An 18,046-nucleotide genomic window follows, 5' to 3' on the forward strand; every position below is an offset into this window, starting at 1 on the left:
CCCCTTGGTTTTCATGCAGGTTATCATACAATTCACACAATGCTTGGTGTACGATGCCTTCCTTTACACACCCTACTGCATTATATCGATCTTGGAGTGTTACATCCAACAGAACAATTTGTTACCAGGCTACTTGAAGGTAAAATAACTGAAATCATATTTTTTTTAAAACCTAAATACAAAATGTATTGACACTCCTACACAGGTATAATTAAAATTTTAAAAGAGCAATTACTTATTTCCTGTGAAGCATGAAATGATTACCAGCTTTTCAAATGTTTCTATCACTTGAGTATAATGTTAACTAACAGTTTTTTAATCTAAAATAAGTTTCTGGCATTTCACTACTTCATATTTCTTTTCATTTCCCCTATACATTTTTGAGCCAGTTACCAGACTTCTGCGCTGCTCTGTGACCTAGTACTGTTAGAGAGGGTTTAAACTAATTTGGCAGGGGGGAGGAAACTAGAAAATAGTAGAAAAGCATCAATGATGTTGGAGAACAGAGAGATATAAACAGCAGTAAAATGAGAAATATGCCAAAAATTACAGGGACCAGATTGAGGAAAATAACGAAAGTGACGATGGAAGCCTTAAACTAGATACGTCAATGTCCCAGGTGCAATTAATTAAGTTGGTGAGCTGCAGGCATAAATTGCCATATGGGATTATGGCTTGGTTGCATTAACAGAGACATGGCTCAAACAAGGCCAGGAATGGGTTCTTAATATTGCTGGTTATCAAGTATTCAGGAATGATAGAGGAGGGGGTGTGGCTGTATTGATTAAGGATGATAGTATTTCTGAATAGAAAGGACTTACTAGATGGTTTGAGGACTGAATCAATTTGGCTTGAGGTGAGGAACAGTTACTTGAGGATGAGGAACTTAACGGTTACTGACAAAAACAGGGGTGTGGGACGAAGCACAACTGCTTTTTCAAAGATTCAGCACTGGCAAGATTGGCTTAATGGTCTACTTCTGTGCTGTAAGTTTCTATGATTCTTCCATCCACTGAAGTATGCAAAACTCCTAGTGTTTTTTCAGATGCTTTTAAAAAGCTGTTTATGCACATCGCTGATATGAGTCTTCGGAGAAACTAAGAAGTTTTCAGAAATATCTGTGCTCATTCTTGCCCAGAAAAAACTTTTAAACTGTTACGTAAGTGCCCAAACAAGTGAATTATTTTTTGCATTATCTCAGTTATGAAAATGATGTCTCATTTTTAATACTCGTGGAGTGCTTTCCATTAAAACAGCCTCTGGAAACTTTACTGATTACGTAGTATTTGCAACATTCCTACATGTTCCTGATACAAAATACAATATATGAGAATTATTGATCTGTGAAAAGCCTGCCTTGTGTTTGGCAACATACAAGAATTACTAACCCACACCTCCCCTCTGTTACAAAATAACAGCACTGTTTTGCCTGGATGAACAGTGCAGTACATATAGGATGATGTATACCTTAGAAAGAATTGCAAATTAATAATCCAAGTAGCAGGCTATCATAGCATCATGCAGACAGCCAAGTTTAATTTAAGAACAGCATTTGACCTATAGTACTGTGCATTGAAACATCACTAATGGGCAGAAAATTTAGTCTTATGATCCTATTTGGGTACATTAATTTTTTAAATCAAAATACAAACTTCATTTGATCTGTGTCTTTCTCACACAGTGCCACCCTTTATTGTTGCACTACAGACAAATTGGTTGTGAATATTCTGCATCTTGTGCCAAAGGAACTGAGTGGTTGTGAACGAAACTGCATTCAGAGAAATGTGTGCTTTGTTTGTAACTACACAATCGAGACCCTTGTAAATAGCAAAACTGATGCTTTGTTGAATGACACACAAATGCCTATTACCTCCATGTTTGTGTCAAAAGACGATCTTAAGAAATCATCTGACACCATTTGTTTTATTTTAACAGTAGGTTTTTCTCCAGGGATTGAATAATTCAATACCAAATATGTTAAAGGGATATCCTATTTAAAGAGGTATAAACATATTGAACATGCCTTTCTTTGTGTGTTTCCTTTTGAGTGTGTCCATGTTGTATAAATATCTTCATGAAAGATTTTTATGGCATAAAATGTAACTCTAGTTTTATACAATATGAGTCACATTTCTAGACTGCAGTCCTGAAGAGAAATTCAGATGAGTGAAGGGTGATTGATTTACTAATGGGACGCAGACTCCCTGTGAGAGAATCATAGATTTACATCCCAGTTTTAAGGAATCTCCTGTCTGTGTGTGGGAGAGCATGGGGGCCAGAAAGGAGATGCACATAACATCCAACCTGGCAGCGCAATCTCTGTTGAACGCTCATGGAACAACATTGACGGCCACAGAGTAGGCTGATCCTAATCAAAAAAGGTGCAGCTAATCGTGATCTTGCTGGGGGGTTTGCTAGTGCTGTTGGGGTGCGGGGGTTAAACTAATTTGGCAGGGGGATGGGATACAGAGTGGAGGTACAGTAGGGGGTGATACACAGTCAAGTATAGAAAAGAAATTGAGTCCGTCTGGAAGGCAGAGCAAATATAGACCTGGTAAGGCACAAGTGAAAAATGCAAGGCTGGATTGCATCTATTTTAATGCAAGGAGTCTTAGTAGTAAGGCAGATGAATTGAGGGCGTTGATTAGCTCAGGGGATTATGATATCGCTATCAAAGAGGCATGGTTGAGGGAGGGGCAGGACTGGCAGCTCAATATTCCAGGGTATAGAATCTTCAGGCGAGACGGGGAATGGGGTAAAAGAGGAGATGGCAGTGCACTGTTGATCAAGAAGTCACTTACTGCAGTAAGGAGGGTCGATATCTTAGAAGGTTCCTCAAATGAGGCCATTTGGGTAGAACTTAAAAACAAAAAGGGGGCAATCATTTGGCTGGGAGTGTACGACAGGCCTCCAAACAGTCAGGGAGAGATAGAGGAGCAGATATGTAGGCAAATCTCAGAGGTGTAAAAATAATAGGGATTTCAACTTCCCCAATATCAACTGGGATAGTCTTAGTGCAAACGGCTTAAAGGGGGCGGAAATTTTAAAATGCATACAGGAGAGCTTTTTGAGCCAGTACATAGAAAGTCTTGGAAGAGAAGGGGCAGTGCAGGACCTAATCCTAGGGAATGAAGCTGGACAAATGGTAGAAATGTCAGAGGGGGAGCATTTTGGAGATAGTGACCATAACTCTGTAAGGTTTAAGGTAGTTATGGAAAAGGACAAAGATGGACCGGAAATAAAGGTACCGAATTGGGGGAAGGCCGATTTCAATATGATAAAACAGGATCTGGCCAAAGTGGACTGGGAGCAGCTACTTGTAGGAAAGTCCACATCAGACCAATGGGAGTCATTCAAATAGGAAATAGTGAGAGTTCACAGCCAACATGTACCCATTAAGGTGAAGGGTAGGACCAACAAGTCCAGGGAACCCTGGATGTCAAGGGATATAGAGCCTTGGTTCAGGAAAAAAAGGGAGGCTTATGGCAGATTCAGAGCGCTTAAAACAGCGGAGGCACTAGAGGAGTATAGAAAGTGTCGGGGTGATACTTAAAAAAAAAAGTAATTAGGAGAGCAAAGAGGAGACATGAAAAAACACTGGCAGGCAAGATAAAGGAAAATCCTAAGGAGTTTTATAAGTATATTAAGGGCAAGCGGATAACCAAGGAAAGAGTAGGGCCCATTAGGGACCAAAGTGGCAATCTGTGTGTGGAGCTGGAGGACATAGGTGAGGTTTTAAATGATTACTTTTCATCTGTGTTCACTATGGAGAAGGACGATGTAGGTGTAGAGATCAGGGAAGGGGATTGTGATATATTTGAACATATTGGCATTGAAAGGGAGAAAGTATTCGCTGTTTTAGCAGGCTTAAAAGTGGATAAATCCCCAGGCTGAGATGAGATGTATCCCAGGCTGCTATGTGAGGCAAGGGAGGAGATAGCAGGGGCGCTGACACAAATTTTCAAATCCCCACTGGCCACAGGAGAGGTGCCAGAGGACTGGAGGACAGTGAATGTGGTGCCATTATTCAAGAAGGGTAGTAGGGATAAACCAGATAGTCACAGGCCAGTGAGTCTAACATCAGTGGTAGGAAAACTATTGGAAAAAATTCTGAGGGACAGATTAATCTCCATTTGGAGAGGCAGGGATTAATCAGGGATAGTCAGCATGGCTTTGTCAGGGGGAAATCGTGTCTAACTAACTTGATTAAAATTTACGAGGTGGTGAGTAGACGTGTAGATGAGGGTAAAGCAGTTAATTTAGTCTACATGAACTTCAGTAAGGCTTTTGATAAGGTCCTGCATGGGAGATTGGTTAAGGTAAGAGCCCATGGGATCCAGGTCAATTTGGCAAATTGGATCCAAAATTGGCTTAGTGGAAGGAGGCAGAGGGTGATGGTCGAGGGTTGTGTAGTTTGGTGCTTGATGGGCCGAAAGGTCCTGTTTCTGTGCTGTATGACTCTATGACTCTATCTGGTATTGGGAGAGGGATAATTATAAGGAAAAGAAGAATATATCAGTGATCAGTTAATCAATCTGCTGGGCAGAGGGAGGGAGGTGTGAATAGCTGAAGTAGTGAAAGAGAAGTTTGGTATCAGTCTTTTACTGAGATGTATATTTATACAGTGTGACATGGCAACTAACAAACCAATGGCTAGAAATTGAAGAGGCCCGTTTTTTTGAGTGCGGGTGTTGCGATTCGCGACCTGCCTGCGCCAGTTGCAAACAAGGTGGGAAGGATGTAAAATTGGTGCGCCCGCCTCATTTCCATGATTATAACTTGGCCCCAAGCGGATCCCACACCGCACTCCTCACCGTGTTGCTGCTGGTGGCCTCTGCGCACCACAGGTTGGAGTAACCTCTGAACAAACCATGTCACCAGGCAGCCTTCCCTTTTTAAAGGTGCAGTCCCTATAAAAGGGAAGTTTCATTAATGCACTGCAGACTGCTGGATAATCACCTTGGAACACTTGCTCAAGAAAGTCACACCACGCCAGTGAAAGAGCTCCCTACTTCAGTGATGCTGCCCAAGATGCACTGATCAGGCAAGTGGAGGCCAGGAGAGACGATGTTTCTGCTGGGAGTGTTGCTGACAGACCTTCTAAGGGGAGTGGGAGCAGCTGAAAAGGGCGGTTAATGCCAGAGTGCTTTCCCAGGATGTGCAGAAAGACATTTAATAAACCTCACTCGGGTGGTCAAGGTGAGTGAATGCATCTGCATATGACATCTCATACCCACCACACCACCCACTTCTCACACTGCTTAATGCACCACACCCCCATCACTCACCCAGTAGCACTCAGGACTTACCCCTAACATCCTTATACTACACCTCACTCACACACACTTTTTCAATCATGACAGGTGTGCACATTCCTCTTCAAACATGCAGCTAATCAACTATGGAAGGCACATCACCCATGTCACAACTCGGATGGCCAGATGATGAAGTATAGAACCGTTGCCTAGTTTTTATACATTTAAAAGCTTTTAAAGAGACACACATTACATTATCGTGCATCTCCAATCAACAACACCTCTTTCACTATCCTTATATATGAGTACAGGTGAGTCCCCAGTTAATGTCCACCACCTGAATACGATTAAACACCTAATTGATGTACAATTAGCAATCCATGCACACTGGCACACAGTCACTGATATTCTGCCCTTACTCCTGAAGGAGAACATGGTACACAACAGGCTGGAAAGCAGAGGACTGGCGGAGGATCAGCATGCTTGCATTTCCTCAGCGCCCTCGAGGAGAAGGTCCAGGGAATCATCAGGACCAATGCCATAGAGCCAGCGGTGCTGTCGAGGCCATCCTGGATGATGGTAATTTGCTGCCTTCTGTCTCTCATTCCTTGCTCTCATCCTGAAAATTGCCATCAAATGGAAACTGCAGATGGAGTGACTGTGGAACTCAGCACAGCTTTTCAATATGAAAACACATCTCGAAATCAAATTACATAAAGTGTAGATATAATTCTGTGATTTGTGCCAACACAGATGTTTACCAGTGAGGCTATAATGACTAACAAAAATTACTGTTCCAACATTTGCTACAGTAACTAAGTTGTGCACCACACCCAACTAATACTGCATTTACGATTAAATGCAGTAGTTTTATGGCAGGAAGAAAGACAGAAGCGCAAGGGGAGAGCCAACTGTGTAACAGCCCCGACAAACAAATTTTTCTGCAGCACCTGTGGAAGAGCCTGTCACTCTGGAATTGGCCTTTATAGCCACTCCAGGCGCTGCTCCACACACCACTGACCACCTCCAGGCGCTTACCCATTGTCTCTCGAGACAAGGAGGCCAAAGAAAGAAAGAGAAAGGAAAAAAAGAATAGTTTTACCTCCTATTCATGGACGATTTGAACATCTGTTGAATATGTTTGCTATCCCATGAATTTGCTATTCTGAATTGATGAGTTGCATGAGTGAGGTATGCTCAATATGAGTGTCATATAAATCACATCATTCAAGTCTTAAATATGTTTTTATTTTAATCAATTCTGAACAGATGGCATAAAGTTATTTGTTTTTAAATGTGTGCAGTATAATTCTTTTGTGGTTTTGTTCCAGCACAGCTGGGTGTCGTATATGCATAACAATAGTTTATTGTTGTGGATCGAAAATGCTAGTACATTAAACAGTTTTTAACAGATTTTCATTTGCGTAATTCCTGATGCCACAGGGAGGCAATCTTTTCACAGGACTCTGCCTGACCTCTCAACCTGAAAAGTGGCATGTTGTTTGGGGGAGAATGTTCATATTGTTTTGAATATATGTTCTTTCCAGTGTGCTTACCCGGAAGTAATATTGTTTTACTGGAAAGCGTGTACAGTGTTTTTAATGAAACAATTCCGTGGTATATATTCATGCAAAAAATTGTTTCAAATTACAACACAATACTTCATGGCATCTGGAAGGAAAGCTGGAAGGAAAGCTGGGCTGGTATCCAGCCACAATGATATCATGCTCCTTAATCTTTGCTGCCTTTGCTAAACTTTCGTTGTGCCTGTTGCTGAAATTGTGGCTTGCTCAACACCAAACAAAAGCAAGGAATCTAACATAAACTCATACTCTGACTTGAGAATATTTGGTACATTTTGGAGTAAAATTTTTATTTGTACATAAATATTTTCTGATACTACTTCAAATGAAAGAAACTACTAAGCTGGAATGAAAAGTCTAATAAGGTATATACATTTGTGACAGTCTGTCATTAACAAATTATACTTGCTTTTTGACTCTTGTTTCTTGCTATGCTGCACTTTTCTGAGCTTAGAAGTTACTACCACCTTCCTATCTTTCTTAACATCAGCATTACACCTATGCTGAGTTTGAGTAATAGCTAGACCCCAAAGCATTTGATTGTGGGATGAGATTTATGATCAATCTACATTCCATATATAAGTTTATTGATTTCAGTGGGAATAAAAAAAAATGAGATAACAGGCAGCTGATCTGATATTGTCCATTTTGCACTATTGCCTAAAGTCAAAATTACCTCCTATGAGTCAAGATGAAGTGTAGTTTACAGATGACATGGGGATAGAGGCAGGGTAGGGGATGTAATTGGACCAAGGTACACAGATGTATTTCAAATAGTCATTTAGTAGTACAGAACTTGAGAATTGCTGAAAATAGTGACATGTTGTCGAAGCTTTTCGTTTTGCACTCATCAGGACAATACGCAAGAATAACCAATGTAAGGGAAAACAACAACTTATACTGCATGAGAAGAGAGTGCTGATTGGTTGGCAAGTGAACTCTGGTAGAGGCGTTGCCATGGAGAATGCACCAGTTTAAGGTGACTGACAGTTAACCACCAAGCTTTGCTTGAAATTTAAACCAGGCAGCTTGACTCTAATTGGTCAAGGCATTGCCCTGAGGAATGAACCAGCGAATGGCTGTCACTTATTTTGTTCAGCTGCAACAGGCGTAATGTGTGTACATGTTCTTTCTGTCCGCAAAGAACAGGGCCCTGTGTATTGATATATGTAGCTTCCAGTATGCGCTAATGTGCCACCAGCAAGCCCTACTGACCTCCTTAATTTGGTTGTCAGCGTAATTCGTAGCATACTGAGGATTGTTTAGCAAATGTTGTCCAATCGTGGAATCACATCTAATGTTGGACACTGTGTTTTGAGTTTTGCAAGCATGAGCTGGTTGGGTACGGCCTGTACCTTGTCCGTTGTGAACAGTGGAAAGGACATGTTGTTTGATACGATCCGTCAGTCTTTAGGATGTAGGGCCTATATACCTATACACACTGGCATTGAAATTCATCTATCACATTACTCATTTGTGTGATAGGCAGGATGTCTTTTTGGCTTGATGGCAGCATCCTGTTAGTGGCGAACACCATACGAGTTGCTACTGCATAGTAGCAGCGTGAAACAACTAGCTTTACCTGTTGCTCAAATTTTTGGGATACATTACCCTTCCAGGGTAATTTGAGGTAGACTGAGCAATTTTCAGGGCCAAAAATGACGGCCTTGGGCCCATTCATAAGTTTGCGCGATATACAGCGAGAAATGATCTGATCAGGGTAGACATTTTCAGCAATTCTCAAGATGTATTTCAGTTGCCATTTTAAACTCAGACATTCTGCCCTTATATTTCCATTATAAATTCTTGTGTTCACATTTATAATGGTAACTGCTTATATAAACTTGCTCTAATTGCACCCTCTCACGAGTGGTGATAAGGCAGTCCGCTACCTTTGAAGCTGTGTACATCCATTTGGTGGAAGCGTTGCTTTGTGGGTGTGTTGTCACTTCATGTTGTGATCAGGAGGTTGGTGATAATTGACTCCAGCATTTAATGGTGAATTTTGCCCAATTTGCCACTCGATGAGGAAATCATTGTACTTGTTGTTTAGTTAGTAATGGCTGAAACCTGCACTTGTCCCTTGTCTAACGACCAACTGGTGGTTATACTCTTTGGGTGAGTTAAGGAGAATTTCTTTGTGGTAGCCCTGGTAATCTAATGTTTGACAAAGCAGGTTTGCAATATTCCAACCTAACTAGGTAAGGTTAGACTAACTTGGAATCTTCAGCCTTGAAAGGAGGTAAGTAAAAGAGTGCCTTATAGAGTTATACAAGATATTGTATCATATAAGATATTCCATAAGATATGGAATAAGAAGCGTTTTAGAGTCATTCAGCTCTGATTGTGAGTATTATCTGTGTCTTTTTTATAATCAGTTTTTGAATAATTGTGAAAGTTAACTTTTGGATATTCCTTTTGTCCCAGTTTGGATTTCAAAACAAAATTGCTGTGTATTTTTGAAGTCCGGTATCAAAGTTTTATAATAAATCTCTGCTTTGTCAAGCAGTTGATGAGCTGGGGATTAATGGAACACCCCTTGATTTTTCCAGTGTGTGCACCAAGTTATGAGAATTACTGAAGCTTTAGGACATTTTACTACTTTATAATGGTAAAGTACTGGCAAGCAATGAAATATTTCTTCAGCATAATTATTTGAGTTTCAGTGCTTGCTGTTGCTTTTGTTTCATTTTACTTATTAATAAACCTGATTTCAGGAGAGCATTGCAGTGCTGGAGAAAAAGGATGGAGCTAAAGAACAAAAAAGGTGGAGTTACATTGCTTGGTGTTGTCTACAGGCCACCCGCTGGGGTGAATAAATTGGAATCAAAGGTTGGCAGGAGAAAACGGTGGCTGAACAATGGGTTACCTTCAAAGAAGAGATAGTTCGGGCACAGTCAAGATCTGTTTCCCTCAAAGGGGAAGGTAGGGTAAACAAATCCAGAGCTCTCTGGATGACAAAAGAGATAGAGATTAAGATAAAGAAGGAAAAGTCTGCTTTTGACCGAGGTCAGATAGAGGATAGTTTTGAGAACAAGGCTGAATATAGAAGGTTCAAAAGGGAAGTAAAAAAGCAAATAAGAGAAGCAAAAAGAGAGTATGAACAGAAACTGGCAGCTAACATAAAAGGAAATGCCAACATTTTCTATAGACATATGAATAGGAAAAGGGTGGTAAAAGGATGGGTGGGGCTGATTAGGGGCGAACAAGGAGATTTGCACATGGAGGCAGAGGGCATAACTGAGGTACTAAATGAATACTTTGCATCGGTCTTTATCAAGGAAGAAGATGTAACCCAGGCAATGGTGAAAGAGGAGGTAATTCAGACACTAGAAGGGTTTAAAATTGTTGAGGAGGTGTTGGATAGGCTGTATATACTTAAATGGATAAGGCATCACAGAATCATTACAGTGCAAAAAGTGGCCATTCCGCCCATCGTGTCTGTACTGGCTCTCTGAAAGAGAAACTACCTCCGTTCCATTCCCCTGCCTTCTCCTCATAACCCTGCACATTTTTCCTTTTCATATAACTGTCTAATTCCCTTTTGAATACTTCAATTGAACCTGCCTCCACTACGTTCTCAGACAGCACGTTCCAAACCTTACCCACTTGCTATGTGAAAATGTTTTCCCTCGTGTCACTTTCGTTTCTCTTACCAAATACTTTAAATCTGTGCCCTCTCATTCTCGATCCTTTCACAAGTGGGAACAGTTTTTCTCTATCTACTCTGTCCAGACCAGACCCCTCATGATTTTGAATACCTCCATCAAATTACCTCTCAGCCTTCTCTTCCAAGAAAACAGTCTTCTCCAATCTATCTACATAACTGAAATACCTCATCCTAGAACTATTCTTGTGAATTTTTTCTGTACTCTCTCCAATATCCTCATGTCTTTACTAAAGTGCAGCGCCCAGAACTGGACGCAATACTCCAGCTGAGGCCAAACTAGTGTCTTATACAAGTTCAACATAACTTACTTGCTCTTGTGTTCTATGCCCCTATTAATAAAGCCCAGGATTAATCGCACTCTCAACCTGTCCTGCCACCTTCAATGACTTATGCACATCCTGCTCCTGCACCCACTTTTAGAATTGTGCCCTTTATTTTATATTGTCTCTCCATGTTCTTCCTACCAAAATGAATCACTTCACATTTCTCTGCATTGAACTTCATCTGCCACCTGTCTGCCAATTCTACCAACCTGTATGTCCTTTTGAAGTTCTACAGTATCCTCCTCACAGTTCCGAATGCTTCCAAGTTTGGTATCATCTGTTAACTTTGAAATTGTGCCCTGTACACCAAGGTCTAGATCATTAATATATATCAGGAAAAGTAAGGGTCCCAACACTGATTCCTGGTGAACTCCACCACAAACCTTCCTCCAGCCCAAAAAATATTCATTAACCACTACTCTATGTTTCCTGTCACTCAGCCAATTTCGTATCCATGTTGCTACCGTCCCTTTTATTCCATGAGCTACAAGTTTGCTCACAAGTGTGCGGCACTGTATCAAATGCCTTTTGAAATTCCACGTACACCACATCAACAGCATTGCCCTCATCAACCATCTCTGTTACCTCAAAAAAAACTCCAGCAAGTTAGTTAAACATGATTTTCCCTTAAGAAATCCATACTGGCTTTCTTTAATTGACTCACACTTGTCATGTGACTATTGATTTTGTCCCTAATTATTTTTTCTAGAAGTTTTCCCACCACCAAAGTTAAACTGACTGGCCTGTAATTGCTGGGATTATCTTTACACCCTGGTTCAAAAAAGGGTGTAACTTTTGCAATTCTCCAGTCCTCTGGCACTACCCCTAGGTCTAAGGAAGACTGAAAAATTATGGCTAGTGCCTCTGCAATTTCCACCCTCACTTCCCTCAGTATCCTTGGATACATCTCATTGGCCCTGGTGCTTTATCCACTTTAAGTTCAGACAGGCTATATAATACTACTTTTATCAATTTTAAATCCCTCTAGTGTCTGACTTGCCTCCTCTTTCAACATTGCCTGGGTTGTAGCTTCTTCCTTGGTAAAGACAAATGCAAAGTGGTCATTTAATACCTCAGCTATGCCTCCATATGCAAATCCCCTTTCTGGACCCTAATCAGCCCCACTCCTCCTTTTACCACCCTTTTACTATTTATATGCCTACAGGAAACTTTGGGATTTCCTTTAATACTAGTGGCTGGTCTCATTTCATGTTCTCTCTTTGCTTCTATTATTTGCTTTTTCACTTCCCCTCCTAACCTTCTATATTCAGCCTGATTCTCAATAGTATTTTCTACCTGGCATCTATCATAAGCACACTTTTTCTTCTTTATCTTAATCTCTGCCTCTTTTGTCATTCAGGGAGCTCTGGATTTGTTTGCTCTACTTTTACCCTTCGAGTGAACATACCTTGACTGGGCCCGAACTATCTCTTTTTTGAAGATAGCGCATTGTTCACCTCCCAGTTTTCCTGCCAGCTTTTGACTCCAATTTATTCACCCCAGCTCCATTCTTACCCCATTGAAGTTGACCTTCCCCCTGTTAATTATTCTTACCCTGGATTGCTCTTTGTCCTTTTCCATTGTCAGCCTAAACCTTATGATACAATGATCACTATCCCTAAATGTTCTCCTACTGATACTTGATCCACTTGGCCCACCTCATTCCCAAGAACCAGGTCTAGCAGTGCCTCCTTTCTCATTGAACTAGTGACATACTGTTGTAGAATATTTTCCTGAACACACTCTCAGAACTCTTGCCCCTCACTGCCCTTTACACTTCTATTATCCCTGTCTATGTTTGGATAATTCAAGTCCCCCATTATAACTACCCTATAATTTTTGGACTGCTCTGTAATTTCCTTGCAAATTTGTTCCTCCACATGCTTCCCACTAGCTGGTGGCCTGTAGACAACACTGAGCAATGTAACTGCACCTTTTTTGTTCCTTAGCTCTAGCCAAATTGATTCTGTCCTTGTCCTATCTAGGACATCCTTTTTCTCCAGCACTGCAGTGCTCTCCTTAATCAATACTGCCACCCCACCCCCTTTTTTCCCTTTCCTATCTTTCCTGAACACTTTGTATCCAGGAATATTTAACACCCAGTCCAGCCCTTCTTTGAATCAGGTCTCTGTTATAGCCACAACATCATATTTCCACATGGCAATCTGTGCCTGTACCTCACCAGTCTTATTAACCACACTCCCGTGCATTCACATACTTGCACATTAACCCTGATTCAGACTTTATTACTTTTTCCGTTACTCTGACCCCACCTAATAACATACTATTCCCTACTCTTGTGCTATCTATCTCCCCCAGCATTCTGTGCATCTCTGTATTCCGCTCTAATACTTGCTTCTGGTTCTCACACCCCAGACAAGTTACCAGTTTTGCTTCCCTCCAATCTGAGCTCCCTCTCAGGTTCTCATCCCCCAGGCAATTTAGTTTAAATCCTCCCCAACAGCACTAGCAAATCTCCCTACGAGGATATTCATCCCAGTTCTGCTAAGATGCAACCCGTCCATCTTGTACAGGGCAGCTACCTGCCCCAAAACTGGTTCCAGTGTCTCAGAAATCTGAAGCCTCCCTCCTACAGCAGTTCTCCAGCCACATGTCCAATCGCTCAATTCTCCTATTCTTGTGCTCACTGGCACATGGGACTGGGAGTAATCCTGAGATTACTGTTTTTGAGGTCCTGCTTTTTAATCTCCTTCCTAGCTCCCTAAAATCTGCTTTCAGGACCTCATCCCCCTTCTTACCTATGTCATTGGTACCAATGTGGACCATGACCTCTGGCTGTTCACCCTCCCCCAGAAGTATGTCCTGTAGCCACTCTGACATCCTTGACCCTGGCGCTACCGAGGCAACACACCATCCTGGAGTCACATTTACTGCCGCAGAAATGCCTGTCTGTTCCCCTAACTAACAAATCCCCTTATCACTCCTGCTCTTCCACTCCTCTTACTCTCTTTCAGTGTACCTAAGCCACCTGTGGTGCCACAAACTTGGCTCTGACTGCACTCTTCTGAGGAACCATCACCCTCACCAGTATCCAAAATGGAAAACTGATTAGCGAGTGAGATTGTCTCAGGGGACTGCCGCACTAACTGCCTGGTTCTCTTAGGGAATGGCTGGCTACCAGGCAATCTATCTGCCTGCATACTTCTAACCTGCGGTGTGACCACCTCCCAAAACATGCTGTCCGCTCCAGCCGCCGTTCGAGTTCCGAAACCCGGAGCTCAAGTTTCTGCAGCCAGTGACACTTCCTGCAGTTGTGTTCGTCTGGGACACATGGTGCTTCCATGACTTCCCACATACTGCAGGATGTACATTCCACTCGGCAGAGCTGCCCTGCCATACCTTAACTTTACAGACTATTTATTATAAGTAGAATAGCTTACCAGGTACTCACCAAACACCCCTTTCCACTGCACCAAAACGGAAACCAAATACTAGAGAGTTAAAGCTGGAAAAATGGAGCACATCCTCCCCCTTCACAGAACTCGCCACTCACCAAACTCAAATCTCCAAACTCAGCTTGCAGCCTGCACTCCATTTGCAGGTTGCACCCAGACCTATGCATTTATAGCTTTTGAAGCTGAAACTGCAGCAACCAGCTTTGACTGGTCAGCTACTTAACTAATCAGCTACTCTGCAGTAGAGCCTGCTAATCCCTGCTTAAGACTGTAAGAAACTTACTTTACTTTCTTAACCCTACTTTATCTGGAGAGTAAATCCCAGTTAGATGCTAACTCTGACTAGACTTTTATAAAGATAACAACACTTAAAATCCCCACTTGCCAAACTCGAATTTCCACACTCAGCTTGCAGTCTGCACTCCATCTCCAGGACCGGTTGAGATGCATCCATGGATACTGAGGGAAATGAGGATGGAAATCGCAGCAGCACTGGTCATAATTGTTCAATCTTCCTTAGATTCGGGGGTGGTGCCAGAGGACTGGAGAATTGTAAACGTTCCACTGTTGTTCAAAAAAGGATGTAAAGATAAGCCCAGCAATTACAGGCCAGTCAGTTTAACTTTGGTGATTGGGAAACGTCTAGAAAGATTAATTTGGGACAAAATTAATTGTCACATGGACAAATGTGGGTTAATTAAAGAAAGCTAGCATGGATTTCTTCAGGGAAAATCATGTTTAACTAACTTGCTGGAGTTTTTTGAGGAGGTAACAGAGATGGTTGATGAGGGCAATGCTGTTGATGTGGTGTACATGGACTTTCAAAAGGCATTTGATACTGTGCCACACAACAGACTTGTCAGCAAACTTGTAGCTTATGAAATAAAAGGGACGGTAGCAACATGGATACGAAATTGGCTGAGTGACAGGAAACAAAGAGTAGTGGTTAATGAATGTTTTTCGGGCTGGAGGAAGGTTTGTAGTGGAGTTCATCAGGGGTCAGTATTGGGACCCTTGCTTTTCCTGATGTATATTAATGACTTAGACCTTTGTGTACAGGGCACAATTTCAAAGTTAACAGATGACCTGAAACTTGGAAGCATTGTGAACTGTGAGGACGATAGTGTAGAACTTCAAAAGGACATAGACAAATTGGTGGAATGGGCAAATGGGCAGACAGGTGGCAGATGAAGTTCAATGTGGAGAAATGTGAAGTGATACATTTTGGTAGGAAGAACATGGAGAGACATTATAAAATAAAGGGTACAATTCTAAAGGGGATGCAGGAGCAGAGGGACCTGGGTGTATTTGTGCATAAGTCATTGAAGGTGGCAGGACTGGTTGCGGGTGTGGTTAATAAAGGTTATGTTGAACTTGTATAAGACACTAGTTCGGCCTCAGCTGGAGTATTGCGTCCAGTTCTGGGCACCACACTTTTTAGGAAGGATGTGAAGGCATTAGAGAGGGTGCAGAAAAAAAAATGAGAATGGTTTCAGGGATTAGAAACGTCAGTTATGAAGATAGATTGGAGAAGTTGGGACTGTTTTCTTTGGAGAAGAGCAGGCTGAGAGGAGATTTGATAGAGGTATTCAAAATTATGAAGGGTCTGGATAGAGAGAAAGTGTTCCCACTCGTGAAAGGATTGAGAACGAGAGGGCACAGATTTAAAGTAATTAGCAAAAGAAGCAAATGTGACATGAGGAGAAACTTTTTCATGCAGCGAGTGGTTAAGATCTGGAATGCACTGCCTGAGATTGTGGTGGAGGCAGGTTCAGTTGAAGCATTCAAAAGGGAATTAGACAGTTGTATGAAAAGGAAGAATGTGCAGGGTTACAGGGAGGAAGTGGAGGAATGGCACTAGGTAAATTGCTTGTTCGGAGAGCCGGTGCGCACACGATGGACTAAATGACCTCTTTCTGCTCTCTAACAATTCTGTGATTCTGTGACTTGTATTTTGTAGCTTGAGATATGTGACCTATCAGGTTGTTATTTCACCATCAGTCAGTGAAATCAAGAGTTTAAGGTGGTAACCCACCAGTGTGTCACAATACCAGTGTGTATCTAATTGATAAGCGTTTAATTGTTCACAGGGTGGCCCCATCCCTAAATTTAAAATGCTTTGGAATACAAAGAAGTCTTGCTACAATTGTACAGGACTTTGAAGAGATCACTGGAATACCATGTGCTGTTTTGGTCTCCATATTTAAGGAAGGGTATATTTCCATTGGAGGCAGTACAGTGAAGGTTCACTAGATTTGTCCCTAGGATGAGACGGTTGTCTGATGATGAGAGGCTGAGTAAATTGGGCCTATATTCTCTGGATCTCATTGAAACTTGCAAGATTCTGAAGGGGCTTGACAGAGTAAACCATAGAGATCGTTTCCACTGTCTGGAGAATCTAAATTATGGCGACACAGTTTCAGGATAAGGGAACGAGCACTTAGGACTGAGATGAGGAGAAATTTCTTCATTCAAAGGGCTGTGAATCTTTGGAATTCTCAACCCCTGAGGGTAATAGATGCTCTGTCGTTGAATATATTTATGGCTGGGATAGACAGATTTTTGGTGTCTCAGGGAATCGAGGGATATGGGAAGCAGGCAGGACAACAGAGTTTATGCCCAAGATCAGCCATGATGATATTGAATGGCGGAGCAGGCTCGAGGGACTGTATGGTCCGGTCCACTCCTGCTCCTGTTCCTTATGTTCATGATTGTGTTGGTTACATAACATATGTCATCAGTGTACATGGATATTTTCTGTTCAGTCCCTCCTGCCTATACTCTGGATGTTTGATCCACACTAGCATATTTTGTCAAGGGTTCTATGATCAGGGCTAAGAGGAGGGAAGATGGGAACCATCCCTCTCTGGTTCCTCAGTAGGGTAGAAATACAAGGGAACTGAAGTCATTGGTGCAGCTAAAACTTCAAATGGACTGGGGAAGATTGAGAGGGGAAGAGGTGGAGGAGAATGGGAAGGGGAGGCGAGTGGAGGTTTGAATGGGGGAATGGGGAGGGGTGGGGGTTGAGGGAGGAGGGGCAGAATGCACAAGGAGAGTGGAGAGGGAGTATGACGAGGGGAGCAGGAGAAGAGTGAGGGAGGAGGGGAGGGAGAGTGGGGAGGGGAGCAGGAGGAGGGGGAAGAGTGCAACGAAGGTTCACCAAACTAATTCCTGGGATGGAGGGATTATCCTATGAGGAAAGATTAAATAGATTGGGCCTTTATTCTCTGGAGTTTAGAAGAATGAGAGGTGTCCTCATTCAAACATACAAAATTCTTACAGGGCTCGATAGGGTAGATGCAGGAAGGATGCTTCCCCTGGCTGGGGAGTCTAAAACTCTGGAACACAGTCTCAGTATAAGGGGCTGGCCATTTAGGACGGAGATGAGGAGGAATTTCTTTACTCAGAGGGTGGCGAATCTTTGGAGTTCTCTACCCCAGAGGGCTGTGGAGGCTCAGTCATTGAGTATGCTCAAGACAGAGATCAATAGATTTATTCTTATTAAAAATATCAAGGGATATGGGGAATGGTGCAGGAAAATGGGGTAGAAGTATAAGATCAGCCATGATCTCATTGAATGGCAGTGTGGGCTCGAAGGGCTGAATGGCCTACTCCTGCTCCTATTTCTTATGGTTCTTATGGTTCTTATGTTCATACTGTGTGAATGTAGAGTGAATCAGTAACCTTTTTTATTTGTTTTTTTTTATACTTGCAAGTTACATTTTTAATGTGTACCTGGAACCATTTGGACTGTATCCCCATAGAATCATAGCAGAATACAGCACAGAAGGAGGCTGCT

The 18,046-nt window shown here is 42.1% G+C and overlaps 1 protein-coding gene across 3 annotated transcripts in view; it reads left to right on the top strand.

The window, feature by feature from the left end:
• Window positions 1–18,046, top strand: part of gsap (gamma-secretase activating protein) — a 110,402-nt gene that overhangs the window by 77,114 nt on the left and 15,242 nt on the right. For all 3 annotated transcript variants that reach the window (XM_068059237.1, XM_068059236.1, XM_068059238.1), the window contains one exon: window positions 20–139. In XM_068059237.1, coding sequence (XP_067915338.1) covers window positions 20–139 — 120 coding nt within the window. The remainder of the gene's footprint in view (window positions 1–19; window positions 140–18,046) is intronic.

Source organism: Heterodontus francisci, chromosome 27, assembly GCF_036365525.1.
Source record: "Heterodontus francisci isolate sHetFra1 chromosome 27, sHetFra1.hap1, whole genome shotgun sequence".
In the NCBI taxonomy this organism is placed as follows: Eukaryota; Metazoa; Chordata; class Chondrichthyes; order Heterodontiformes; family Heterodontidae; genus Heterodontus; species Heterodontus francisci.